The sequence below is a fragment of the Notolepis coatsorum genome (assembly GCF_963971535.1).
Source record: "Notolepis coatsorum genome assembly, chromosome: 16".
Classification (NCBI taxonomy): Eukaryota; Metazoa; Chordata; class Actinopteri; order Aulopiformes; family Paralepididae; genus Notolepis; species Notolepis coatsorum.
The window spans coordinates 15,525,529-15,553,116 of NC_140180.1; the positions used below are offsets into that span (position 1 = coordinate 15,525,529).

Here is a 27,588-nt window from a genome sequence, read left to right on the forward strand (position 1 = left end):
AATAAAGGAATATCTTATCTTATCTTAGATCCCAGTGACCAAATGATCAAATGTGTATCAAATCTGTTTACTCTGTGGCTTTGAGAGCCATTGCAATATGACATTTGCACTAGACATAGATACTATAACTGACCATAACGTGTACCACTAGACATAGATACTATAAGGGCCCGCGTCCACTTGCCTCATATTTCCAGCTGAAAAACGCTGGCAGTGCGCCCGTAGTAATGGGGCGGGGCGCATGCGGTGAGAAAAAAACGCAGCGAGAGCGTGATGACGCACCAAGCTACCTGATGACGAGACGAGACGAGAGAGAAAGGTCCTGCCAATCTGGTCCCACAAACGGGCTTTCCTGTCTTTGTTATGATCATTTTTATCGGACATATCATACAGCTCTGGGTAGGTGGAGACAGCCAAAATCAACATCTCCTCCATATTGATGTCGGGTTGAAGTGAGGTCCCTCGCCGGTGTCAGGTTACAGGATTACATAAATTGTGTCGCAAGCCCTACAGTTGGCGCCACTGTTGTGATTGGTTGTCTGAATATGCGCTCGGCGCACCGCTCTGGAAAGTTCAGAAGTTTCAACTTTCTAGGCTGTGTGCGGCCGCATAAAAAAGCTAAAAGGCGCTGGAAAAAAAAGCCGACTGGAGCGCATTTCCTATAGGCGGCCGCGAGCGGCCGCATACGCTCCCTCCCCATTGGAATACATTGAAAAAAGACGCGTGCGGTCATAAATATGAGGCAGGTGGATCCGCGCCCTAACTGACCATAACGTCGTGTACCACTAGACATAGATACTGTGACTGACCATAACCTGTACCACTAGAAGCGCAGTGCTGGAGTTGAGCTGTATGACCCACAGGGGTCAGTTTCTTCAGGGCTAAGCTCAGGCCAGAAGGCTACTCTCCGCCTGCAGCTATGGCTTGGCTTCACGATGACACGCTCTAGCGATCACATACAGACTCCTCCTCTATCCTTACATCTCCTCATCTCTCTCTCATCGCTTATTCTTTCTTTCTATCTGTCCCTCTCCACTCACATTCTGCCTCTCTCTCTCTCTCTCTCTCTCTCTCTCTCTCTCTCTCTCTCTCTCTCTCTCTCTCTCTCTCTCAGGGCTATAGGAGAGTATGCAATATCCACATAGCAGACACTGCATTATGAGCATTTGTAAATCCTTTTTTAAAAGATACACATGATAACAAATGGGAGAAAGTGAGTTGGGATGCTTTACTCAGAAACACTAGGTCCATATAATACAAGGAGTTTAGTCATCACACTCAGAAACACTAGGTCCATATAATACAAGGAGTTTAGTCATCACACTCAGAAACACTAGGTCCATATAATACAAGGAGTTTAGTCATCACACTCAGAAACACTAGGTCCATATAATACAAGGAGTTTAGTCATCACACTCAGAAACACTAGGTCCATATAATACAAGGAGTTTAGTCATCACACTCAGAAACACTAGGTCCATATAATACAAGGAGTTTAGTCATCACACTCAGAAACACTAGGTCCATATAATACAAGGAGTTTAGTCATCACACTCAGAAACACTAGGTCCATATAATACAAGGAGTTTAGTCGTCACACCCAGAAACACTAGGTCCATATAATACAAGGAGTTTAGTCGTCACACCCAGAAACACTAGGTCCATATAATACAAGGAGTTTAATCGTCACACCCAGAAACACTAGGTCCATATAATACAAGGAGTTTAGTCGTCACACCCAGAAACACTAGGTCCATATAATACAAGGAGTTTAGTCATCACATCCAGAAACACTAGGTCCATATAATACAAGGAGTTTAGTCGTCACATCCAGAAACACTAGGTCCATATAATACAAGGAGTTTAGTCATCACATCCAGAAACACTAGGTCCATATAATACAAGGAGTTTAGTCGTCACATCCAGAAACACTAGGTCCATATAATACAAGGAGTTTAGTCGTCACACCCAGAAACACTAGGTCCATATAATACAAGGAGTTTAGTCATCACATCCAGAAACACTAGGTCCATATAATACAAGGAGTTTAGTCGTCACATCCAGAAACACTAGGTCCATATAATACAAGGAGTTTAGTCGTCACACCCAGAGACACTAGGTCCATATAATACAAGGAGTTTAGTCGTCACACCCAGAGACACTAGGTCCATATAATACAGCTGAAAAATACAAAGTCCATACAATACAGTATATAAATATGAAATCCATATAATATGAAATCCATATAATACCATGAGATGGCTCATCACTGGGTAATCTAATAGGAGAAGGGGTAATGTCACAGTGTTATACTTGCATAGTGAATAAGTATATTCCACAGTATAGTACTGAGAGAGATTTAAACAACATGCAAATGAAATGTACATAATCTATACATAATACATAAATATAACGCAATCTAAACATACGACTTTACATAATATTGCAAGTTATACAGTATCAGTTAGGTCAATGTTTATTTGTGTCACACACCTTGTAGATGTATAATGGCAGTGAAATGCTATATTGGGATCGCAATATCTGCCAAAATGATCGCAACATATTTTGTCCTCATCGCTCAGCCTTGTTATTCATCTCTCTCTCTCTCTCTCTCTCTCTCTCTCTCTCTCTCTCTCTCTTGTTTGCGGACGACTCAGCCCTGCTGGTCTCTGACAAGAACAAGTTACAGGTTGAAAAAACCCTCAGCTCGGAACTAGGCAGAATCTGCATATGGCTCGCTGATAACAAACTATCATTACACATGGGCAAAACAGAGTCCATTCTCTTCGGTTCAAATAACAAACTCAGCAAGACCGACGGCTTCTCAGTTACAGTGGGTGACAATATTGTCACAAGGAAAGATGAAATTACCTACCTGGGTTCCATCCTAGAGGCTAATCTCTCCTGTGACAAAATGGCATCCAATGTAATAAAAAAAGTCAACCAACGAACTCGATTCTTGTACCGGATCTCCTCTCCGGTAAACAAGAACACCCTGAAGACTCTGGCAGGAGCACTCATTCAGGGGTACTACGACTATGCTTGCACCTCATGGTACCAAAGCACCTCAAAGGCGCTAAAAACAAAATTACAAACATCTCAAAACAAACTGGTCAGACTACTGCTTGACCTTACTCCTAGAACCCACCTCACCCCTGCCCACTTCGACAACCTAGGATGGCTTAGAGTAGACGACAGAGTACAACAACTTGCAATGGGCCTGGTCTACAAGATACACTACACGACCAAGGTACCCATGTACATGTCAAAATACTTCCCAAAGGTCAGTGAATACCACGATCACAACACCAGAGGGAGCTCCACAAATCATGTTAAACCCAGATTCGGCTCAAATAAGGGACTAAACACGTTTCGCAATTATGCCACATCAATGTGGAACGCCCTACCCAAAGCTGTAAAGGAATGTGGATCACTACCCACTTTCAAAACCTCTCTCAAGGGACACCTACGGGAGACTGCAATTCAACACTGGCCCCTGTAAATATCCTAACCCAACCCCCTCCAATGTACAGTCATTTACCTAGTATGGTTTTGTCAATAGTTCAATGTACAATTGTGTTTGTTTGTACAGTGTCTCCTCCCCCCCCCCCCTCAATGTACAGTGTTACTTGTTTATACAGTGTGCCCCCCCCCCCCCCCAACCACCTCCAATGTAAATTACCCAGTATGGTTGTCAATATCCCAATGTACCCAACCCCCCCCACCCAACCTCCTCCAATGTACAGTTTCTACGTCAAATGTATATACTCCCTTTTCTTGACTCCTTCTGTATCACAAACAGTACTGTATTTGCAAATCTGGTATGTCATAAATGTATAGATGTAGCAGTACTGACTATCTGTATGTCATGTATGTCATATATGTCTATATGAATTGAAAATGGGGGACCCTGATGGAAACAAGACAAACGTCTTTCTCAGGTCTGCATCCCCTTAACAATTGTATGTATTGAGCCGTACTGTATTGTACCCATTCTGCAATCTGTTAAATAAAGTTTTCATTCATTCATTTCACTCTCTCTCTCTCTCTCTCTCTCTCTCTCTCTCTCTCTCTCTCTCTCTCTCTCTCTCTCTCTCTCTCTCTCTCTCTCTCTCTCTCTCTCTCTCTCTCTCTCTCTCTTCTCCTTCTCCTCCTGTTGTTTCCGTTCTGTGGCCAGCTGTCTCTGTCATTATTATCACATATGTAGGGGGTCTGTCTGTAGATAGCAAACTAATTAGGATCAGTACAGAAGCACTTATAGTAGCTACTCACTTATGGAAAGCGTTCTCTCTGTGGGTGTGTGTCTGGTTGTGTGCGTGTGCATGTGTGTGTGTGTGTCATCAGCAGCCATGCTTCAGTGAGCAGAAGAAGAAGAAGACAACCAACCTGGAGGCCTACGTGAGGTGGTTCAACAGACTGTGTTACCTGGTGGCCACCGAGATATGCATGGTGAGCAGGGGTGTAAATTGTATACTTTGGGGTATTTTGGGGTATTTTCTGGTACTTTGGTGTATTTTGGGATATTTTCTGGTATTTTGGGGTATTTTCTGGTATTTTGGGGTATTTTCTGGTATTTTGGGGTATACTTTGGGGTATTTTGGGGTATTTTCTGGTACTTTGGGGTATTTTGGGGTCTTTTCTGGTATTTTGGGGTATTTTCTGGTATTTTGGGGTATACTTTGGTGTATTTTGGGGTATTTTCTGGTATTTTGGGGTATTTTCTGGTATTTTGGGGTATACTTTGGGGTATTTTGGGGTACTTTCTGGTATTTTCTGGTACTTTGGGGTGATTAGTAGGACCCAGAAATTATACTTAAGTGAAAGTATGGGTACCGTCTCAAAATTGTACTCGAGTAAAAGTTAGAGTATCTGGCTAAAAACACACTGGAGTCAAAGTAAAAAAAAGTTTCTACTTTTAAATGTACTTAAGTACTAAAAAGTTAAAGTAAAAACTATTTTTTTTTATTCCGGGGGAATGAAATGTTCCGTTTCGTCCTCGTACTATCGTTTGTGGCCATCTTCTGTAGCTTGTCACTCTGACTGTCTATTCTTCTGATAGCAGGTGTCTAATCAAAGATCCCCGCTTTCTAGTCTTGGTCAGCATGGGTATGGGCGGGTTAATTTTCCATTGATGGGGATTATTTGATTGGCTGTTTTTAAATAAAGTGTGGCCGCAGGATTAATAACGTTAACGTTAGTTCGGCGAGATTTGTACTTTGTAGGTCTGCATTTGAAATGTAAGGAGTAAAAAGTATGTTTTTTTTCTCTGAAATGTAATTGAGTAAAAGTACAAGTATACAAACCTAATAATACTTGAGTAAAGTACAAATCCCCCCAAAACAGTACTTAAGTATTGTAACAAAGTACAATTACTCAAGTACTATACACCCCTGATGGTGAGTGACTTTAACTTCCCCTGGAGAACTTCAGACTTCCAAACAAAACGACCAAACCACGCATTTATGGGCCACAAAATGATGGCGGCTGTGCCCAGTCGTTGGAACTTTCTCATTGGGCCGTGCACTTGAATGCATTTAAACTGCTCACTTACACGGAGTATTTCATAATGTGTATACGTGCACATTAAATCTTTTGAATAAGCTACGGTTTTAGAGTTTCAGTCGTTTTCACTGTTTGCGTGATTGCATCCGCACCAAAACGAGCGCTATCCCTCCTGGGTGGTTTGGATAAACAACCATACGCCTACGCAAACAGACTGGCAATTTTGAAATCCTCTTTGTGTCTGTGTGCGTGTCTGTCTGTCTGTCTGTGTGTGTGTGTGTGTGTGTGTGTGTGTGTGTGTGTGTGTGTCTGTCTGTCTGTCTGTCTGTCTGTCTGTCTGTCTGTCTGTCTGAGTGTGTCTGTCTGTCTGTCTGTCTGTCTGTCTGTCTGTCTGTCTGTCTGTCTGTCTGTCTGTCTGTCTGTCTGTCTGTCTGTCTGTGTGTGTGTGTGTGTGTGCGTGTGTGCGTGTGTGTGGTGATCATTTGAAGATGCCTTGATCTATTTGGAATTCACATCATCATTATGATAAAGCTTTGTGGCATAGATTGCTTGGCAGTTTCGATCAGGGCAGTTGGTTGATATTATTATTGATGATATTGCACCCTCACTGAATAGGGTAGCAGTGTAGAAGGCTATAGCCACAGTGTGCTACTGCCCTCTAATGACCATGTTTTGTTACTGCAGTCTTGCTCTTCCAGGGAAATATTGGTGTGTGTGCGTGTGTGTAAGTGCGTGTGCATGTGCGTGTGTGCATGATGTGCGTGTGTGCGCGCGCGTGCGTGTGCGTGCATGTTACATCTCCCTCCAACCTCTGCCTCTCATCCTGAGAACCGAGAAAGCGAGAACAAAACAAAAAATGTTTTTAATTAAAATGATTTTTTTTAAATTCATTAAAAAAAAATTTATAAAAGAAATGGAGAACAAAACAATGCAATTCTGAATTGAGTGAATTATTTTCTAATTAAATTGCCGTGGCATACAAGCGACCCCTCTTTGCGATTGCAGCGGTTGTGATTGGAGGGTCAAGAAAGGTTGAAGCCTGGTAATCGGTCCGCTTCATTCTCTGTGATTGATTGATTGATTGATTGAAAGTTTTATTAACAGATTGCAGAATGGGTACAATACAGTACGGCTCAATACACACAATGGTTAAGAAGGGGATGCAGACCAGAGAAAGGCTTTCGTCCTGTTTACATCAGGGTCCCCCATTTTCAATTCATCATATTGTTGTGTTGTGTGTCGTCTCTGCAGCCAGCTAAGAAGAAGCAGAGAGCCCTGGTGATCGAGTTCTTCATCGACGTGGCCCGGGAGTGTTTCAACATCGGAAACTTCAACTCCCTCATGGCCATCATCTGTGAGTCATCCGCACCGCCCCACATCGCTTGATTACTTACAAAGCATTGCAAGGATGTTTTGTTTGTTTCTTATCACGAAAGTGCTCTTTTTATTTGAGTTTCGGTTTTGATCGGTCTGTGAAGCAGCCTTTTTGTTCGGCTGTAGTGAAAGGTGTACTCGCTCACTCACTCACTCACTCACTCACTCACTCACTCACTCACTCACTCACTCACTCACTCACTCACTCACTCACTCACTCACTCACTCACTCACTCACTCACTCACTCACTCACTCACTCAACCCTAAGTGCTTCCACTGAATCCACCATTACAATGGTTATACGTGGCCTTGTAGTACTAATAGTAATATTTTCTTCTCTGCAGCTGGTATGAACATGAGTCCTGTGTCACGGCTGAAGAAGACTTGGGGCAAAGCGAAGACTGCTAAGTTCTTCATTCTGGAGGTGAGCAGTAGCCTACTGTCTGTACATTACTGCACTCAACACTAGAACGCAGGGCTGGTGGACTGGGACAAAAAAATCGGCCCTGGCATTTTTGGCCCAGACCCGCCCACCACAATCGGTCGGACACCACCCACCAGTACACCATCCTTGCGGTCCCCTTAAATATGCGTACCTACTGTACTATTCCCCCAAACCACTACAAAGCTGGGTAGTAAGTTCCATGGACAAGTAGACCAGTGTACTCCCTCGCTCTTGGCTGAATCTTGTTTTGGGTGGTGATGTAAAAACACCTGCATCATAGCAGGCTTGAATAGACATAAGAAGAGAGAGAGATGATTACAATGAACTGATACATTCAGGTCCAGAATTGTTGGAATTCCCTGACAAAGATGTGCAAAAAGCTGTAACATTTAAACAATACCATACTGGTAATGGGAAAATAGTTGTTTATTCAATTAATGCATGGAGCTGTTCCATCTTATTTAATTTGATACTAACTACTCAGTTCATCCAGATTTCAAGTATCCAAATATCAATGATGAATATTGCATAAGGTTTACACAGTTAATGGATCCCCTTTTTGTTTTATATTCATGTTCAGAGAGGAGTAATGGTTAGATCTTTGTATGTGATTTATATGGCAATTAAATCAATGGTGTGCACAGCAGCAAGAAAACTATTTGTGTAGGTGCAGAGCCACCACAGATAGTAATAACAGTTAGTAATCCATACCATATAATATCCTAATAGTTACCAACATTAGGTGATCGAGCCTTCGAGGTGACAGCACCAAGGCTCTGGAACGCTCTCCCCCTGGACCTGCGAACTGCCCCCTCTGAAAACTCTTTTAAAAAACAACTAAAAACACATTTGTTCAGACAGGCCTTTGGGCATACATAGGCACTTCTTCTTGTCCTCACTGTTCTATAGTTTTGTTTTAATTAGTGACTCATGATTTGATCCAAATTCTTTTATTCTACTTTTTCTATCTGGTTTCACTGTTTTTAACTGCTGTTTGTTGTTGTTGTCATTTATTTATGATTTTGTTTTATTGTGTTTTTATATTAAGCTGTAGTGTAAAGCACCCTGTGCATTCGTGCTGTGAAGGGTGCTATATAAATAAAGGTCATTCATTCATTCATTCATTCAACATACCTGGCTGAAAATAAGTTTAGCCGTGTTTGCATTTGCAGTTGAGCTACAGGTGTTGTATATTATACAGCCTTGTTGTTCATCTTTATCAAGGGAAGGGAACCCTTATCCTAATGATTTGAAAAATATTATGATGATACGATATGGACCTAGGTCACTCACAGCAACCTGGGCTTATATTAGCGGCAACGCGATGCTGACAAAATAACGTTAGAATAGTCAGCCAGAGTTGCGACTGCATTAGGGAACTATGCTACAGTAGCTAGCAGCTAAGCTATAAAAAAAAAAAAACAATGCCAATAGCTTATGCAGTAGTAGTTCACGGTCTCACTTTATGATAGCGTTACGAGTATGTTATCATGTTATTATCGACATTAATCGAATTAATCATCACCATCGTCATCATGGCATCACACTCACACTACCTCCCTGCGAGCCTCTCTGAGCGACATCTTATTTCATAGAGAAACAGAGAGAGAGGGGTGGGGCTTAGTAAGAGATGTGATTGGGCCAGCCCAGTGTCAGTATAGAAAATTAATAACAAATGGGCTGCTGCCCCTGCGTTATGGGCCGGTAATATTTTTTTTTATAAATCAAATTATATTGGCCCCAAGGACGGTGAGTCGGCCCACCGGGAAAATGCCCGGTGGGCCAGATTACCAGTCCAGTCGTGCTAGAACGGCTGGACCGGTCATATGACTGTTTTTGAATTTTAGAATTCCAATCATTTGGAACAAAAAAAAAGGATACGACTCTCTCCCTCCTTAAAGGAACACGGCAACATTTTGGGAAATTAGCTTACCGTCTTCTCCAGAGAGAGACAAGAAGATAGACACCAGTTTCCTCTCTGTGTGCGTTCAGTAGAAAGCTATCTGGCTGCATGTTAGCCTAGCTTAGCACAATGAATGGAAGCGGACATGGCCGGTTACCCTTCGGGAGAGGTGTTAGTTCGACAATGCCTAGGGCTAACCGGCCATTCATTGTGCTAAACTAGGCTAACGTGCAGCCAGATAGCTTTCTACTGAACGCACAGAGAGAAAACTGGCTGCTGTGGTTTTTCCAGTCACATAACTACCTCTCCTCCACCCTCTCCTCCCCCTCGTTCACTGAGAGCTCAGAGGAGGACTGATGCGCTGTTAGTGTCAAATCAACTGAGCCAGTGTTTCTTGATTGCCCACTCTGTGGCTCATGTCCCTTGAACAAAATGTTTGCACATTCTTCATGGATAAAACCACACGAGGAAGGCCGGGGGGGGTGACTTTATTCTGTCGGGTCGTTTGACTTCGCAGCGTTCCAGAGAAGGGCACCAGGCCAGCTGTTTCTCGAGCCTCAGAAATAACAAACAGTCGATAACTTCACATTCGTATGAAAATGCATTTTTGACGTTTTGCTCCAACAGCATCAAATGGATCCTACTGGAAACTTCTACAACTACAGAACCGCCCTGAGGGGAGCCGCCCACCGCTCTCAGACGGCCAATAGCAACAGGGAGAGGGTACGGCCTGTCTGTTATTCATTGTGACCTTTGAGGTGTTCCATGCAATTTGCAGATCCTGTAGTTAGTTTACACAGTTTTATATAATTTATTTATATATATATTATATGTGGGCATAGATTAATTCTTTTAATCTAGATTAATCTATCTGCAATCCTGGATTTAATCTAGATTAATCTAGATTAAAATGGCTAAAAAAAAAAAAAAAAAACTGCCGAAGGCATTCACAATATGTGTGTTCTACCCAAATAATGACCAGAAGTAAATCCTTACTTTTTCTTTCCTCCTTATGTTTCTCAGGCCAGGTGGCCCATTACACCATGAGCCCATCTCCCGTTTCCAAAATGCATTACAGACTGTTTGAAAAAGCTGTTTTGCTATGATAATTGGTAATGAAATATCAAAATAATGTTCAATAAGATGTACTTGTGTTTAATAAGTTGTTTTATTCAGAAGTTAACACAAATACATAATATTACCAGTACAGTACAGTATCTAGCACACTCAGGAGCAAAACAGAAAGAATCATTTCAAACTTGAACTATGTGACATGGCTTGAATCAACTGCTCCAGTGGAGTTGCTCAGTGGCCAATGGTGTCAACTGTGGTTGTACTGGGCAGCTCCCAGGTGTGAATGGAAAAGAACATCTGTGCTCAGCGAACCTACCCTGGGTAAATAAAGGTAGAAAAAAAATGTAAAAAAAGAAGAAAAAAAAATGTTTTAGATTAATGCGTTAATTATATTATCGCGCGATACTAGTATAGCGTTAACGCAGCACGTTAACGCCGTTAACGGCCCAGCTCTAATATATATATATATTTTTTTTTATGTTTTTGGTCGATTTTTATTGTTTTTCTCCGGGCAGTCCGGCAGAGAGAGAGAAGGAAGAGAGGAAGTATGGGAGGATAGAGGGGGAAGACATTCGGCAAAGGTCACCGGGTCCGGGAGTCGAACCTGGGATGGCCGCGTTGCACCCTGGCACCCCCGTTTACAGTTTTTATTTTGTTTATTCTTAGGATTATTAGAATAGAATAGAATAGAATAGAATAGAATAGAATAGAATGGAATGGAATGGAATGGAATAGAATAGAATGGAATAGAATGGAATAGAATGGAATAGAATAGAATGGAATAGAATAGAATAGAATGGAATGGAATGGAAATCCTTTAATAATGCAGAGGGAAATTCGGCACTATACAGATTGACAACAATATTTCACAACAATAAACATATAGGTAGTCAATAGGACTAAAATAAGAATAAGAATAGAATAATATTAAAAATAAGAATGAAATAGAATAAAGAATAAAGTACGGTCCGGGATATACATTCTGGCGTGTCTATACATTCTAAAATCTTAAATATACACTATCCAGCCAAAGATATACAGAAATATAGGAGTAAAATGTACTTTTAGATTTGATGTCATCATAAGCGTGAACTTAAAGTGAACTAAACCGTAAGCCAAGAACAGGCTACTTGAATAGTAAACAAAATTGTAAGCCCAACAACAACAACAACAACAACAACAACAACAACAACAAGATGAACTGTTCCACGGACCCAGTTTTCCTCTGAGGAAAGTTTGTTTATTCAGTGATGAAAATGTACTTCCATAGAATTATTTTCTGAGTTTCAAATATATCTCCCAAAACGACACAGTGCAACTTTAACGTTGGCTCTATTGGTTTGAACATACATGTAGACTTACTGTATACTGTATAACAGTAGTTCAATTATTCCTTGTGTTCCGTCTCTCTATTTATCGGCTCTCTATTCTTCTGTCCGTTTCCCTCTCTCAGATTGTGATTCCCTTCTTCAGTCTGCTGATCAAAGACATTTATTTCCTGAATGAGGGGTGTGCCAATCGCCTGCCCAACGGCCACGTCAACTTCGAGGTGAGGCCGAACTCACATCAGGTCCGACAATCCGGCTCATTTGCGTGACATGAGCTTTGTGACAATACAATGATGACTACCTAAACAAACAACTCACTGGAGCACCCACTCTACACACTTTAGAACACCTAAACACATTTTATATTTATTGGCAAAGAATTTGCACTACAACCCATACCTCAGTACATCTTACTGTAAATTGTACCTAAATTGTACCTCATCCCATTTCTGCTTTGCACTATATAGTATATTGTATGGTAACTCAGTTACTTCTACTCTGCATTGAACATTGTACATATGTACATACTGAACACTTGTGTCTACGTACGTGACTTCTATTTTATACTTGCTATACTTATTTTATTTTATACTTATCCTTTTGTCTAGCAGTCTCTGGAGCGTAACAGAAAGAAGCATTTTGTATAAAAGTATTCTGTACTTCTGTATGACAACTAATAAAGAAACTTGAACTTGTCATCCCCCTACATAAAGTATGACCAGTTAAATAAAGTATTTCGTAGGGATGTTCGATATTGGCTTTTTTACCGATATCCGATATTGTCCAACTCTTAATTTCCGATACCGATATCAACCGATACCGATATATGCGGGTCCCCCCCCCCCCCCCCAAAAACTGAATAATGTCAGGTAATTAACATTACATAACTCTTGTCGTGGAATTAACACAACATTATGCATACTTTTGAAAATAAATCAAATAAGAATTTGTTCTTACTTGCTTGCCTGGGTAAATAAATGTTAAATAAATGTAAAAAGAAAGAATATATATATATTTTGAAAACCGATACCGATCATTTCCGATATTACATTTTAATGCCAATATCGGACATCCCTAAGTATTTCTATTCTATTCTATAGCATCAAAACACATCAACAACATCGTCCAGCGGCGACAACATAATCAGGAATCATAAACATAAACCTCATCCTACAAGTAATAATAATAATATTTATATTTATTTATAGAGCACTTTTCATGCAATAGTAAGCAGCCCAGAGTGCTTTGACGAAAAAAATATTTAAATGTACAAATTAATAATAGAATGATAAAAGAAAAGCAGGACTCGGTAGACAAATTGCATATCACAAGCAATAAAATAAATAGAAAGAAGAATAAATTAAATTAAATGATTGAAGCAAAGGGAGTTACTAAATACAGTTAAAGAGATGTGTTTTCAAATGCCGTTTAACAACCTCCACTGAGCCCACCTCAGTGTTCCACAGTTTCGGTGCATAATAGAAGAAAGATGATTCTGCCATTTTTCTGTGGGGCACTTTGGGGACAATAAAAAAGACTTGCTTCAGTGGACCTAAGTGTTCTTGAAGGGGTGTAAAACAGCAGAGAAACTGTGATATAAAATGATGCTAAGTGATTTAAGGCCTTATACACAAGTAAAACACGGTATGTTTTTGTAGGTTTTTATTGATTTTTGCTACCGGGCAGTCCGGTAGAGAGAGAGAGAGAGAGAGAGAGAGAGAGAGAGAGAGAGAGAGGAGGAATGGGAGATAGACCGGGGAAGACATTCGGCAAAGATCACCGGGTCCGGGAGTCGAACCCGGGTCGGCCGTGTGGCACCGTAGTGCTGTATGCGGTGCGACACTCGGACGACCCACAAGTAAAATAACTTTAAAATCAATTCTAGAAGAGACAGGGAGCCAATGTAGTAGTAGGCAGTAGGGATGGGTACCGTTCACATTTGAACCGATACGGTACCGGTACCTGTGAATCGATACCGGTACCCAACGGTACCTTTTTTCGGTACTTTAGTCTAAAAAAAAATTATTTACCTACCTCAGTCGTGAAAAAAAAATCCTAACTTCAAATAACTACAATTTCGACCGTTTTCGGCTTGTCATTGCTCCAACTGCTTTGTTGTTGAATCAAGTCAAATCCTAGGTAAGCATATATTGTGCGTGTGAACGTTGACATGAAAATAAAAAAGGTAAAAAAAAAGTTAAAATTTTTTTTTTTTTGTATCTCACTTGAATCGATACTCGGTAGTACCGACGTGTTTCGGTTCGGTACCTCAAAAGAACCGAATTCGGTACCCATCCCTAGTAGGCAGGGAGCCAAGTAGGCCTTACATACTCGTGACGGGGCAAGCTACCTCATTTTCCCTTGAGTTGAGGAGGGTAACGGCTGTGGGGATGACTGAGTGTTTGTGTCTGTTTGTCTCGACTGTGGGGAATCTGAAGCAGGTGCCAGGGGGGTAGAGCTCCTGATGAAGAGGGTGGTGCAGTCAGACCTCTTCATCATCACCTGCCTGTTAAACAGAACAGACAGGCTGCTCTGCTGGACCATCTGTTGTTTTACTGCTGGTATTCACTATTTCTGCCAGTGCGTTCTTCGATTTGATATTTAGATGGCCATACCAACCAAGATGAAGGATTCAAAAAAGTGATAAAAGGGAAGTGATAAAAAAAACGAGTCTGTGTAGGATTTGTAGAAAATGTCTTGTGGTCGTCATAATAAATGCCTTGTTTAAACTTTATCATTTAACGACTATTTGAATATTCAACCCGATGCCCATCCCTACGGTCTTCCCTGGGACAAGGTCTTAAAATGGGGGTCCCTGGATGATTACGTCATCAATAGAAACTGGACTTCACGAAGTCTTTATTTGTAGCACGCATTGCTACATTGTCATGCAGCGAACACACAAATGTGAGATGGGCGACACGTAGGAACACACACACACACACACACACATGCATTTGGGTCGCCGATGAAATGTCCTCTCTGCGCTTAACCCATCCCGTCATCCTTCGCCCCAAGGGCAGCCGGGAGCAGACACACCGGGGACCAATCCAAGTGCCCCAATCTGTTCTGTATTTTATTTTTTTATTATTTTTTAAACAAACACATAAACAAACATGACAACACACGATAAGATATACAAGCATTAATTGTCAGAGCACATCCAATGAGATCACATTTTAGTTAATTGTCTTATATAAGATATACCCATAATACCTGTTATCTAAAAACCTACACACATTATGCTCCAGCTCGAACCCCCCCCCTCCCGGACCCCACCTTGGGACTATCCCTCGCACCTAACCAGACACTACCATTATAAGCTAGCTTTTATTCTCTCCACCACTTCTAACCACATTGACATTTTGGATTCATTGAGACCCAGAATTCTTGCTGTAGATATTTCTTGATAAATCACATCGAGATATGTAAGAAACCAAACTTTCCGGCAAATTTTTTCCGGTTGAAACCAGCGTGATGCGATCAGCTTTTTAGCTACTGTGATACCCGATAAAACCAATCTCTTTAGCTGTGGATTCACTGCAAACTCAAAAACATCATTCAATAGTAATACCGAGGGGTGTACAGGTATATTCCAAGATACGAGTTTTGATAATTGTTGGGTCACATCTTTCCAGAATGCCTGCCCCAATCTGTTCTGCGTGTTTATCCATTGGGTTTATCTCTTTTTCCGGAGGGGAAACCCTCGCGAGCGCGGGGGGGAACTCCACACAGAAAGGCCCGTGGTGGTGGGTCCTTGACATGAAACATCACTGAGTGAGGACCACTGACGTGGAGAGTGCAGACACATGGATGGAAATCCATCTGCATCTCATCTTGCTCACTAGTTGTTTCCGGTTCGTGACCATTTCTTCTCCCCCTTTGTGATGTCGCCCTGGCAGAAGTTTGTGGAGTTGGCGCGGCAGGTGGGGGAGTTCATGACGTGGAAGCAGGTGGAGTGTCCGTTTGAGCAGGACAGAGCCATCCTCCACTACCTCCACACCGCCCCCATCTTCAGCGAGGACGGTGAGAAGAACCTTTACAAGCCGCTCCTCTTAAAGGGGCACTTCGTCAAAAAAAAAAATGCCGATTCATTTTGCACATAATCTCACGCACATCCCAAAAACTCAGTTTTGCACACAAATTATTTATGTGGCCATCAGTGGTTGACATTGGATCCTTGTGTTGTGTTAATTACAGATCTACATCATTTCACGGTGCTGTGTGATTAACACAACACAAGGATCCAATGTCCCCCGATGACATCACTGGTGGCCGTTTTCAAACTCTTTTACTCTCAATAACTGTCAAACCAAATGGATGAGTTTTTGAACGTGTGTGAGATTATGTGCAAAATAAAATCAGCATTGCTTTTGTGGCGAGGTGCCCCCTTCAATGCCATTTTGTAGTCTCTTTAACACTTTGGTTGCCTTGGGTTAAATTCATGATATACCATAGGTTGCCGGCTCTATTTGTCTATGGAGAAGTACCCCTTCTTTGCATGGCTATAACTTTTTAAATTCTATTGCTACATTGCCATTATTAGGGCCCATTCAAAGTCCTATATGTATTGTTCATTGTGTAGCAACGTTAAACTTTTTCATTCACATATTCATAGTAAAGTATGGTCTAATGTATAAGTATGTTTTCATCTCTTTCTGCAGCTTTCTCCAGAACGTGATCTATAGCCCCAAATGCATTATATTGATGATGCAATACAGTTTTATGGCAATCAGCGCGATATAAAAATTCCAACTAGACGTACTTCTAGAAGTTACTACACGTCATCTGATGTTGACCGGGTGGGCTAGGGGGCGTTTATAATTCCGTGGGCAGCGTTATACCAATCATCTAATGTGGGTCAAATGTTGATAATAGCAGTTAGTATCGAAGACGGTAACGTTACACGCTAAAACTCACCCCAGTCTCCGCGCGCCGTTGGGCGATCATCGTAGAGTAGAAATCTTATCATTATGGGATGTAAATTTACCCGGTCCATCTCCAGCTTGTATAATGGTATATACGTCCAAATCATGTTGTTTATCGAGTTATTGGCAATCGATCACTGTGTAGCGTGACGAGCCAGAGTCCCGGGACCTATAGCGAGTGCCCGGAAGTAATACGGACGTCTAGCACAACCTCTATGGCACATCCTGTTAAGCGATTGCGCCGATCGGCCACCAGATGGCGCTCCTGAACCGCCAGAGAGCTCAGTGGGTCCTGCTGGTGGATCTCAGGCCAGCGGAGGGGACATATGAATCCGATCGCAGATTTTTGAAATATTGATATAAGGACGCTGTACAGCGTCCTCCGGCAACTTTAGCATGGCCGGCAATGACGTCTAAAGACGTTTCATGGCAGCCAAAGTGTTAATAAGTCCTGTTATTCTTACTATTCTCCTTCTCCCATCTCTCTCCTCTCCCCCCCTTAGGACTCTACCTTGCGTCCTATGAGAGTGAGAGTCCAGAGAACCAAGTGGAGAAGGACAGGTGGAAAGCACTCAGGTAAGAACACGCCCCGGCGCTGGTCACGGTGAAGTGAGTGAACGCTCGCTCTCTCTGTTACCGGGCATCCCGTGGCTCACAGAGCTAAGGCGGTAGTGAAGGTGAACCCGTTCACTCACCACACTACACAGTCTGTAGTGTGGTAGTGAAAGATCATTCTTCGGTATAGTGTGGTAGTGAAAGGGTTAACCCTTTGTCGTGTCACAGTGAAAGGGTTAACCGTTTGGTGGTGTGGTAGTGAAAGGGTTAACCACCGTGTGTTCCTCTCTCCGTCTCCCCCCGCCAGGTCTAACGTTCTGGGGAAGACATGAGGTACAGCAGCTGTACGACCCCCCAGGCCGGCGCACGGGGGAGCGCGTGTGTACGGATTGCACTACAACAAACTGTGAAGGAGCCTATAGCTGGTACTTAGGTGGTTTTCTATGAAGAAAAGACAACAACAACAACAACAACAACAACAACAACAACAACAACAACAACAACAACAACAACAATAACAAAAACAATGGAGACAAAAAAAACAGGATTCATCAAGAACACAGTGAAAAAGAAGAAAAAAAGTGAAGTTACGGACACTGGAGTGAAATGCCTTTGCAGTATATATGAACTGTTGTTGATTGGGGTAGCGTATGTTTGTGACGGATCTATCCCCCTGGTCGATGTGTGTTTACTCTGTGGGAATGTGTTTACCGCCGTGGAGGAGTGTACAGTTACAGGGAATACTAACTTTCTTAAAATGAAATTCCTACTGATATTGTTTTTGTATCACCCCCCCCCCCTCTCTCTCTCTCTCTCTCTCTCTCTCTCTCTCTTTTTCTCTGGTCCAAAGCCTTGTGAACATTGTTTTTTTCTTTTTTCTTTAAGTGTACTGTGCTGAATGAACTGAAGTGTGGTGTGAAGGGGCGCTGGCTAGCCCGTATCTGCTGCCCACTTCTATTACTTGTACAACGGAAGGCATGTGTGAGGACAGGCCTGCCTGCAGCATTATTATCAGTCCGTCAAGCTCCTTTATTTATTTCACACGTCGTTTTTTAATCCGTGTGTATGTGTCACCATGACCATGTGTGTGTTTGTTTGTGTGTGTGTGTGTGTGTGTGTGTGTGTGTGTGTGCGTGCGTGACGCAGCGGAGGCACCTGTTTGTACGAACGAACGCTCAACGCCTCACCCTTTAATGAGGAGGGGTGTCAACACCAGGGTATGTTTAAGGGTCATCTCTAATCCTTGTGTTTTTTTTTTTTTTTTTGGGAGGGCGTGTGTGGGTACATGAACTTTTCCTCGACCAGTGTTTACTCTGTATCTGTAAATTGTGCCATGAAAACACGAAACGTACCGTATAAAACAATCATATTGAGAGGTCAGGTGTAGACCGTGTATAGATTACTTTAACCCCCCGAAACATATTCCTGCAACTTCCCGCTCCTACAGGAAGTTCTCTCTCTGACTGACGTTCAGTTGTCTGATATATTTATGGAGATTTCTGTCCCGACAGATGTATAGTTTTTATTATTTTTTTTTCTGAATATGAAGTTATAACGGCATGCTACCCGCCAGTGTTTTAAAGAGGCATTATTATTATTATTTAGCACCCTGTGAAGACTGGAAGTATTGTTGAGACGACCACTAGGGGGGGGGGGGGGACACGAGTGTTGTAGTGATTATTAACCACTATATACAATTATGTCATGGGGTGATTTGAATTGTAAGAGTCTGTTTTGCTCAGTGGACAAGACGGAAGAATCGGGAGACGTTGTCTTTCATTTTGCTGAAGGAGGTTGGGAAAGTCGTGCCATACGAGTGGCTTGTCGTCACGACAATAGACCACTGCACTTCCACGTCGTTACATGGAGCTCGTGGGGAGTAGGTGCGGGAAAAGTGCAGATCGACTTGGGGTTGTTCAGGAGACTCAGGCGTATAAAAAAGTCTATTGGATCATGTCTCCAGCGCCCCCACAGCCGTAGCTACAACCACTTATGTCAAGGCTCTAATCAACATTCATTCATTTTACCCCCCCCCCCCCCCCCATCTCCCATGAGCTCAAAGTACCGGCAGTGTTGCGGTGGTCTATTCGGGGTTTGTTTGGCTTGAAATGTGTTGTATGTCGTTTCGTGGGGTAGTCATTGAACGTTACGTTTTTTGACGGTTTTCTTGTGATCCGGGGGTGGGTGGGGGGGGGGGGGTATCGTTAAGGGTGTGGGGGGGGAGGGCGGCTAGGTGGTGTAGTGGGCAAGGCACTCGCCACCAGTGTGGAGACGCTAGGATTCGCGTGTTCGAATCCAGCTCTCCACATTGTTTTTCAGTTTGGCTGGTCGTCCGCAGTAATACACATTGGCCGTATTACGGGGAGGGAAAACTGAAGGGTGGGGATCGAACGTTGTGAACAAGCGACTCCTACAAGTCGGTTGGTGCGCCTGCGCAGTAGAATCAGGAAGTGTCGGGGGCAGCGTGAGCCTCCCACGCGTTACTCCTCGACACTGAGAGATCGAGCTGTGCAGGTGAAAAGATGCGACTGCTGTTACCTCAAGTACCGGAGGGGACTTGTGCTATGTATGACTTAGTCCACATTGCAGCCGGCTTGTGGGAGGCAAGAAACAGCGTTCGTGACAGGGGAGGGTTGAATTGAATGATACGAAATTGGGATGGGAGAAAATATGGAAAAATGGGAGAAAAAGTGGATCAAAAAAAAAAAAGGGTGTGGGGGGGGGGGGAGAAAGGAGGGTTGTCAGGGGGGTGGGAACTGTGTAATAATTTAAGTAATTACAAGCTTTTAAGAAACAGTACGATTCAACTTGATTGATGTCAGTGTTTTCTGAAGCACCTTTCCCTCTCGCTAACAAACTGGTTTTGTTCATTGTCATTGTATTCTTTACTGATGAACTTGCTTTCTTTGTAATGCATTCCTAAGAAGAAGGGAAAAAAAGCCTAAGTTTAAGCTATAGACACCTCGGATTCTAGGTGAGATGTCTCAATAAATAATTGCCAGAGCTCAACGAACACGTGGTCCATGACGAGCCTAAGCCTTCAATTCTGCTTTTTTTTTTTTCGTTCCCCATTTTAATTAAATGTTTTATAAATAAGACTACCTTTAAATCTTTGACCACAGATGCACTCGTGGGCTGTGTGCATGGGACTGAAGGGCATTGCATTCGGTCAGTCCTTGGCAACTTATAAAGTCGTACATGTATTGAATTTGTATGTACTTTGCCACCAGCGAGGTGCACTCGAACGCCGACCAAGTGGTAAACTTGGCCAAGTTCCAATGAAACGTTCCGAGTTGTGACGTTTCATTGACCCTTCACCTTTTGAGGTGCAAACATACTTTATTATGAACATGGAGTATCATGACACATTATCATAAATATGATATTGACATGCTGGGATTCCGAAAAAAATTGCTCAGGGAGCATGCCCGTGTTCCCACAGCCCTATGTTCCCACATGTCTACGATTTTTCCTCAAAATTAGGCCCTATGTTTCCACATTTCCTTTTTTCATAGATTTGTGTCCGATTGTATCCCCCTTCCTCTTAATTTGGTAGCCAACTACACCCAACCTATTATCCAATTGTCCTCCGGTAGTAGAGGGTTCGTCTGGGAACATTGGGCTGTGGGAACATAGGGCCTAATTTTGAGAGATATCTTGGAAATGTGGGAACATAGGGCCTCATTTTGAGAGATATCTTAAGAAATGTGGGAACATACGGCCTAATATTGAGTGAAAAAATTTATATTTTACCATTGGGCTGTGGGACCAGAACCCCATTGCTCAAACCACCTGCATCAAGAAAGAAAGGTTGAATAATCTGTCGGTCCTGACACTACGACCCCAACGCTATCGCCTCATACCATTTGGTCACATGAATGAATGAATTGCCGACTTTACAAGTTGACGAGAACCGACCGAATACACCGTAACTGGCCAGCTGACAGAATGTGGGCTCCGTCATAGTTCAAAGTTTACGTTTTTATTTTTAAGCTTTTAATAAAAATAAACTGTGCAGTTTGACTGTGTGTTTTACATGTGCACTGAAATGCTTGGGTTTACACTCGGAACAATACAAATAGCCTTCTGTATTGACCACAATTTCCCATAAACCCTTATTTAACCAGGCAAGTTGGCTATAAACATTATTGTCATTTTCAGCAAAGGCTTGGGGGAGTATAGGCTACTTGCAGGGGAGAGGGAGATTCATCACTAGTTGCGGAAGGAGTCAGTTGTTCACTTCTCCCACCCGGGATTCAAACCAGCGACCTTAAGCGCGGCAGGCATGGTGGTGCAGTGGTTGGCACACCCACTCAACCTGAAATCTGCAAGCACCCTATACGGACCTTTAAGGCCATGCTCAATACCCACCTATTCGCCATAAACAATCCATGAGCTAGTTTTTCTTTTTCTTTTTTTTGTATTGTTGCATGTGTGGTGTACTATGTCCGTCTGTTCTCTATCCGATTGGTTGGACTGCCTGCATTTTTCTGTTTTTCGTTTTGTTCTCGTCTTTTTTGTTTGTTTTCTCTTTCTCTCTCCCGGGATGTAACTATTGGTTGAGGGGCGCAATATAAATAAATGTATCATATCATATATCATATCACTGTTGCCTCATAGGAAGAGGTACTGGGTTTGAACATGACGGGGAGGCCATTCTGTGAAGTTGCATGCCGTTTGCGTGCCCCCCCCCCCCTACACCAAAACCAGTATATGGTATACTCCTGCCATTGCCCTTGATCAAGGTACTGGTATAACATGGAGTTGGACCCTGAGCACTTGTCTGCCCACTGCTGTTAAGTGGATGGGTCAGATCATATGTAGAGGAATAATTTCAAGTATAACTTATACTTAGATCACAAGTTTGCTCCTGGCTCTAGGCTCCCATTAAATGGGTAAAAACGAGTAGCCTATAGGTTATACAAAACGATGGGGCTTATATGTCCCATCTTCCAATCATGTATGAAGAAAGGCAGGGTCAAACAAACATAACTTAGTTTCACGCATTTAATTGTGAAAAACAACTAGTACGTCATACTCTACTAAACAGACCGGATGGCACGATATCTTCATAAAAGACAAACATAAATAAAAATATATACATTATACTTTTCCATATTATAGTCCAAAATCAGACTGCATGATCATTCATCACTGGGTGCGGGTAAGTGCAGACAAGATATTATAGAAATCAATACAATGATAACTTTGGCCTATATAGTATAACCAGGGTCTATTCAAAAATTAGATCCTCTTTGGAATCTGTGAGTTCCTCCCCCCCGCCAGAGCGCACAATCTCAGCCAGCTTCACGTAGGTTTCGAAGTGCCGGTTACCCAGGTAGGTGCCGAAGACCGCCTGCAGCACCAGCACGGCCCTCATCCTCCTCAGGATGGGTCTGGAGAGCTCCACCCAGAACCGCAGGACGTTGCCCTTCTCCGGCATCGGTGCCGTGTTGTACCTGATTGATTGATTGATAATGTTTATTAACAGATTGCAGAATGGGTACAATACAGTACGGCTCAATACACACAATTGTTAAGGGGATGCAGATCAGAGAAAGACTTTCGTCTTGTTTACATCAGGGTCCCCCATTTTCAATTCATCATAACATATAATGACATACATGACATACAGATAGACAGTACTGCTACATCTATACATTTATGACATACCAGATGTACAAATACAGTACGGTTTGTGATACAAAAAGAGTCTAAAAAAGAGAGTATATACATTTGACAAAGAAACTGTACATTGGACGAGGTAACTGTACATTGGATTATCGACGAAACCTTACTTGGTCCCAAGAAGAGGGTCTCGTGTATTATTGGGTTAGGACATTTACTGTACATTGGAGGGGGTTGGGTTAGGACATTTGCTGTACATTGGAGGGGGTTGGGTTAGGACATTTGCTGTACATTGGAGGGGGTTGGGTTAGGACATTTGCTGTACATTGGAGGGGGTTGAGTTAGGACATTTTACAGGGGCCAGTTTCACAATTCACCTGCTCGCGAGGCCCGCGTTCACGGGTAACGCCAGGAGAATGGGGTACACCCCGGCCCCCAGGACGCCCACCAGTCCCCCCCTTATGAGGGCGCATGAGGGACAGTTGAGGTCACCCGACATTAACGGTCTGGACACCGCCGCGTTGTACATGACGAACGTCGTCAAGAAGGGGAGGACAGCCATCGGCAGGCTGGACGTGACGAGTCCTTGAATGAATGAATGAAAACTTTATTTAACAGATTGCAGAATGGGTACAATACAGTACGGCTCAATACACACAATTGTTAAGGGGATGCAGACCAGAGAAAGACTTTCGTCTTGTTTACATCAGGGTCCCCCATTTTCAATTCATAGTGACATTTATGACATGCACAACATACATGACATCATGACATAGGGACATACATGACATACAGGTATATATAGTACTGTTACATTTGTGACATGATATGCAAATATACAGTACTGTTACTCAGAGATCCTAACAGAAAATATATACATATGATGGGGAGGAGACTGTCTATTTGGAGGGGGGGGTGGGTTTTCAATTCATAAGAGACATTTATGACATACACAACATACCTTGTGTGACATTCAGTGCTCTCCGGTACAAGCTGTTGGCGATCAGTCCCGCTAAAGAGCCGTTACCGGCGAGGTACAAGGGTCCATAGTTGAAGAGTTTCTTGTCAAGGTCGGGGAGCCGTTCGAAGTTTTGGATCATGATGCGAATGATTCTCGGTGGTGGTGGTGGCTTCTCGGTGTCTTTCTGTTCTAGGACGTCGTTGTTGTCCGACATGTTTAAATCCCCCATGGCCAGGATTGCCACGCCGTGGTACTACTAGTACAACCCAATCTAAATTCAATACACAGTAATATTACGGGCGACTCGGTTTTCTTTTCACGTGTTTAATGTTGCTGTCTGCGTCTTTCGAGGGCGCAGCCATGTCAGTCCCAGAATTCCAAGCGCGGTGGGCGTTTTTTGTGTTTTGCACTCCAGTAGGGTCGAGCTGCAGCGCCGGAGAATCCTCTCAAGGGGCAAGCCTGTGACAGTGGCAGCCACGAACCTGCGCTGTTTTAAAGGAAAACTCCAACATTTTGGGAAATTAGCTTATTTGCCATCTACCCTGGAGTTAGACAAGAAGAAGATACATAAATGTTTCTTCTCTGTGCATGCAGTAGGAGTAGGAAGACGTTGGGAACTAGGCTAATGGAGGAACCTACTTCCACTATATTGCACTATATAGTATTGTACATATTAGTACACTGCATAGTATTGTATATTATATGGTAACTCAGTTACGTCTATTCTGCAGCGAACATTGTACATATGTCTATACTGAACACTGTGACCTCATTTTTTTACTTCTAATTTACATACTATACTATGTTATTTTATTTCATACTTATCTTATCTTGTCTTGCACAGTCTCTGGAGCGTAACAGTAAGAAGCATTTTGTATAAAAGTATTCTGCACTTCTGTATGACAACTATTAAAGAAACTTGAAACTTGAACTTGAACTCCAGTGACAGACGCTAAGCTAGGCTAACGGTGCGCGTCTTCCTACTCCTACTGCATGCACAGAGAAGAAAAAGGTATGTATCTTAAAACACTCCAACATTTTGGGAACCCTGGAGTTAGACAAGAAGATGCATACCTTTTTCTTCTCTGTGCATGCAGTAGGAGTAGGAAGACGTTGGGAACTAGGCTAATGGAGGAACCTACTTCCAGTGACTGACGCTAAGCTAGGCTAACGGTGCGTGTCTTCCTACTCCTACTGCATGCACAGAGAAGAAAAAGGGTATCTTCTTGTCTAACTCCAGGGTAGATGCCAAATAAGCGAATTTCCCAAAATGTTGGAGTTTTCCTTTAAGTGAGCGTGTGTTATTGGATTGATTAATTGCAGTGGCGGTTCTAGACCCTTTTTAGGGGGGCTGAAGCCCCTTAAAAAATGTCAAAGACGTTGGTAATGTCATGTCAAGTCCCAGTCCGACATTCAACATAAGACGTGGAAGCAGATGTAGCTAGCTACCTACTGTAACTAGTTTAGTAATAGTGCATTTGCCAGTGCTGATGGGCAACAAGACAAGTATGTTGAAACGTTAGCTAGCACTATATAAAATTACTGACTATTCTGACAGAGAATGTTGTCAAATTGGTCATTAGTTCCATGGTGTTGAACGCGCTGCACTCGTCGCGTGTACCTGGCTACCTTGCATAAGCATAACAATTCATGGCAATCACATTCACAGGTTTGGTGTGAACGGTGCTCTGTCTGAGTCAGACCATCGTTCACACCAAACCTGAGGAATGCGCTGCACTCGACTGATGCGCCAACTCGCTAAGTACCCACCTGGCTACCTTGCATAACAATAGCTCAGGTCGTCAAGTGTGTTCAAATACGTTCTCAGATACATTCACACAAAACTTGTGAATGAAATGTGTTACATTCCATTCGTAGAGGCAATTAGGCATTGTCTTTAGTCTGTGCAAACGCGAGGGGAAATTAATGCGCACGTGCGGGAGCGCGCGCATGCGCCCCGGGAGTGCGCATGCACGTGGCGTCATTAAAACACAGTGCAGCCAGTCAGCCAATCAGCAACGCATGCCTGGGTGTAATAATAGTGTCAAAGAACATTAGCTAATGTTAGCTAGCTGATGCTATTCGCTAGTTAGCTATCAAGCTAATGTCAGACCGGCCCTTTCTGTCGGGGTCCCCCCTTGGGTGCGATTGCCTCGTTGGTAGATTCAGGGTGCGATATCCCGGCTCCGCGAGACACCCTGCTCGCGCGGTTGGCGAGTCCAGGGTTGGCAACACACAGCGGGTGGGACCGGGCCTCCTATCTACGGTTCCTGGCGGACCAGCGCCAGTTGGCGGCGGGTGCGCTTTGGGATTATCATCACGTATGGTTACAGGAGTGCCATATGTCGAGGTGGATGGAGAGAACGCTGAGGCGGGGGCTTGTGTTGCAGTTTGCACAACCCCACCCTCCGTTTTTGGGTTTGGTACAGACCCTTTTGTCAGGGTCCGCAGCGGTGACAGCTCTGGCCGACGAGATCCAATCTCTGTTGGCGAAGCAGGCCATCGTCGTGGTCCCAAGGGAGGACGCGATGTGTGGCGTTTACTCCCGGTATTTACTGGTGCCCAAGAAATCGGGAGGTGTCAGACCTATACTGGACCTGTCCGCGTTCAATCGGCTGATTGTGGCGAGACGGTTCAGAATGTTGACCGTCAAACACCTGCTAAGCGCTGTCAGAGTGGGAGACTGGTTCACCTCCATAGACCTGAAGGATGAGTACTTTCACATCCCGATCTTCCCTCCTCACAGGAAATTCCTTCCCTTCCTCTTTCAGGGCATAGCGTACGAATACCAGAGGCTGCCGTTCGGCTACTCTCTGGCCCCTTGCACATTCACCAAGTGCGTGGAGACCGCGCTGGGACCTCTGCGTCGTCAGGGGATACAAATTATATTCTACCTCGACGACATTCTGCTCCTCAGCCGGTCAGATGAGATCGCCAGGTCTCATACCAGGCTGGTGGTGGAATTCCTCACCAGTCTAGGTTTTGCTGTAAACTGGGAGAAGAGTACTCCTCTTCCCAGTCAACAGGTGGAGTACTTGGTTGCTTGGTTCTAAGCTCAAGGCCCATGAGCGCAACCCTCTCAGAGCGGCGGCGAGAGGATATTCTCGGCGGCGAGAGGATATTCTCAGCGCGCTCAGGAGGTTCCGTCCTGGCAGGACGGTTACGGCGCTGTCCGTGATGCGCCTGCTCGGTATGATGGCATCTGCTCAACCTGTGGTCCCTCTTGGCCTCCTCTTCATGAGGAGGATACAGAAGTGGTTTTTCAGTATGAAAATAGACCCGGTGAGTGGAAAGTGGAAGCGACTGAAGGTTCCCGTGTCAGTACTGGGGGATCTCGACCACTGGGGGAGGCCTGGTGCCCTCACCAGCGGGATCTCCATGGGCAGCAGGCTATCACACGTCACGGTCTTCACCGACGCCTCCCTCACGGGATGGGGGGGACGTGTCAAGCCGACACAGTAGGGGGCAGCTGGCAAGACCATGCTGCCCGGTCTGCGCTACATATCAATGTGTTGGAATTGAAGGCGGTCCTTCTGGTCCTCAAGCGGCTCGGCCACCAAAAACTGGGCGAGCATGTTTTGATCAGGACGGACAACACGACGTCGGCGTCGTATATCAACAGACAGGGAGGAGTACGCTCCCCCCGTCTGCACCGGGCGGCGGTCGAGCTCTGACTATGGACGTCTCTCAATCTGCACAGCCTGAGGGCTCTCCACATCCCTGGCAGGGAGAATGTGGGTGCACACGGGGCGGTCCTTATCCCGACGAGTGAGGACTACGTCCCGACATAGTCAGGTGGGTCTGGGACAGATTCGGGAAGGCCACGGTGGACCTGTTTGCGAGCAGACAGTCCCACCAGTGCCCCTTGTGGTTCTCGGTCAGTCGGACG

The 27,588-nt window shown here is 43.7% G+C and overlaps 2 protein-coding genes across 2 annotated transcripts in view; one reads left to right on the forward strand and one right to left on the reverse strand.

Annotated features, from left to right (window-relative positions):
• The window catches only part of LOC311242897 (ras-GEF domain-containing family member 1C-like), a gene marked incomplete at its 5' end in the record, with an annotated part of 23,485 nt that extends 4,995 nt beyond the window's left edge, over positions 1-18,490 (forward strand). Inside the window, 8 exons of the mRNA XM_084331960.1 lie at positions 4,348-4,449; positions 6,754-6,856; positions 7,222-7,301; positions 9,853-9,948; positions 11,753-11,848; positions 15,530-15,653; positions 17,059-17,131; positions 17,418-18,490. Of these exons, the coding sequence (XP_084188086.1) occupies positions 4,348-4,449; positions 6,754-6,856; positions 7,222-7,301; positions 9,853-9,948; positions 11,753-11,848; positions 15,530-15,653; positions 17,059-17,131; positions 17,418-17,442 (699 nt within the window). The 3' untranslated portion in view covers positions 17,443-18,490. The remainder of the gene's footprint in view (positions 1-4,347; positions 4,450-6,753; positions 6,857-7,221; positions 7,302-9,852; positions 9,949-11,752; positions 11,849-15,529; positions 15,654-17,058; positions 17,132-17,417) is intronic.
• A 3,513-nt stretch (positions 18,491-22,003) lies between these two features.
• On the reverse strand, positions 22,004-24,053 carry tmem126a (transmembrane protein 126A). The gene is made up of 3 exons (XM_084332437.1): positions 23,700-24,053; positions 23,116-23,323; positions 22,004-22,569 (listed from the first exon to the last, which is right to left on the reverse strand). Exons 1-3 carry the CDS (start codon positions 23,926-23,928, stop codon positions 22,344-22,346), a joined length of 663 nt encoding a protein of 220 aa, XP_084188563.1. The 5' UTR covers positions 23,929-24,053; the 3' UTR covers positions 22,004-22,343.
• Positions 24,054-27,588: the final 3,535 nt, after the last annotated feature.

Excerpts from the sequence above, each read along its gene's own strand:
- tmem126a (XM_084332437.1), bottom strand. The coding sequence starts at position 23,928 with ATGGGGGATTTAAACATGTCGGACAACAACGACGTCCTAGAACAGAAA. Across the intron at positions 23,324-23,699 it reads AGCACTGAATGTCACACAAG|GACTCGTCACGTCCAGCCTG; the intron begins GTATGTTGTGTA and ends CATTCATTCAAG. Across the intron at positions 22,570-23,115 it reads AACGCGGGCCTCGCGAGCAG|GTACAACACGGCACCGATGC; the intron begins GTGAATTGTGAA and ends TCAATCAATCAG.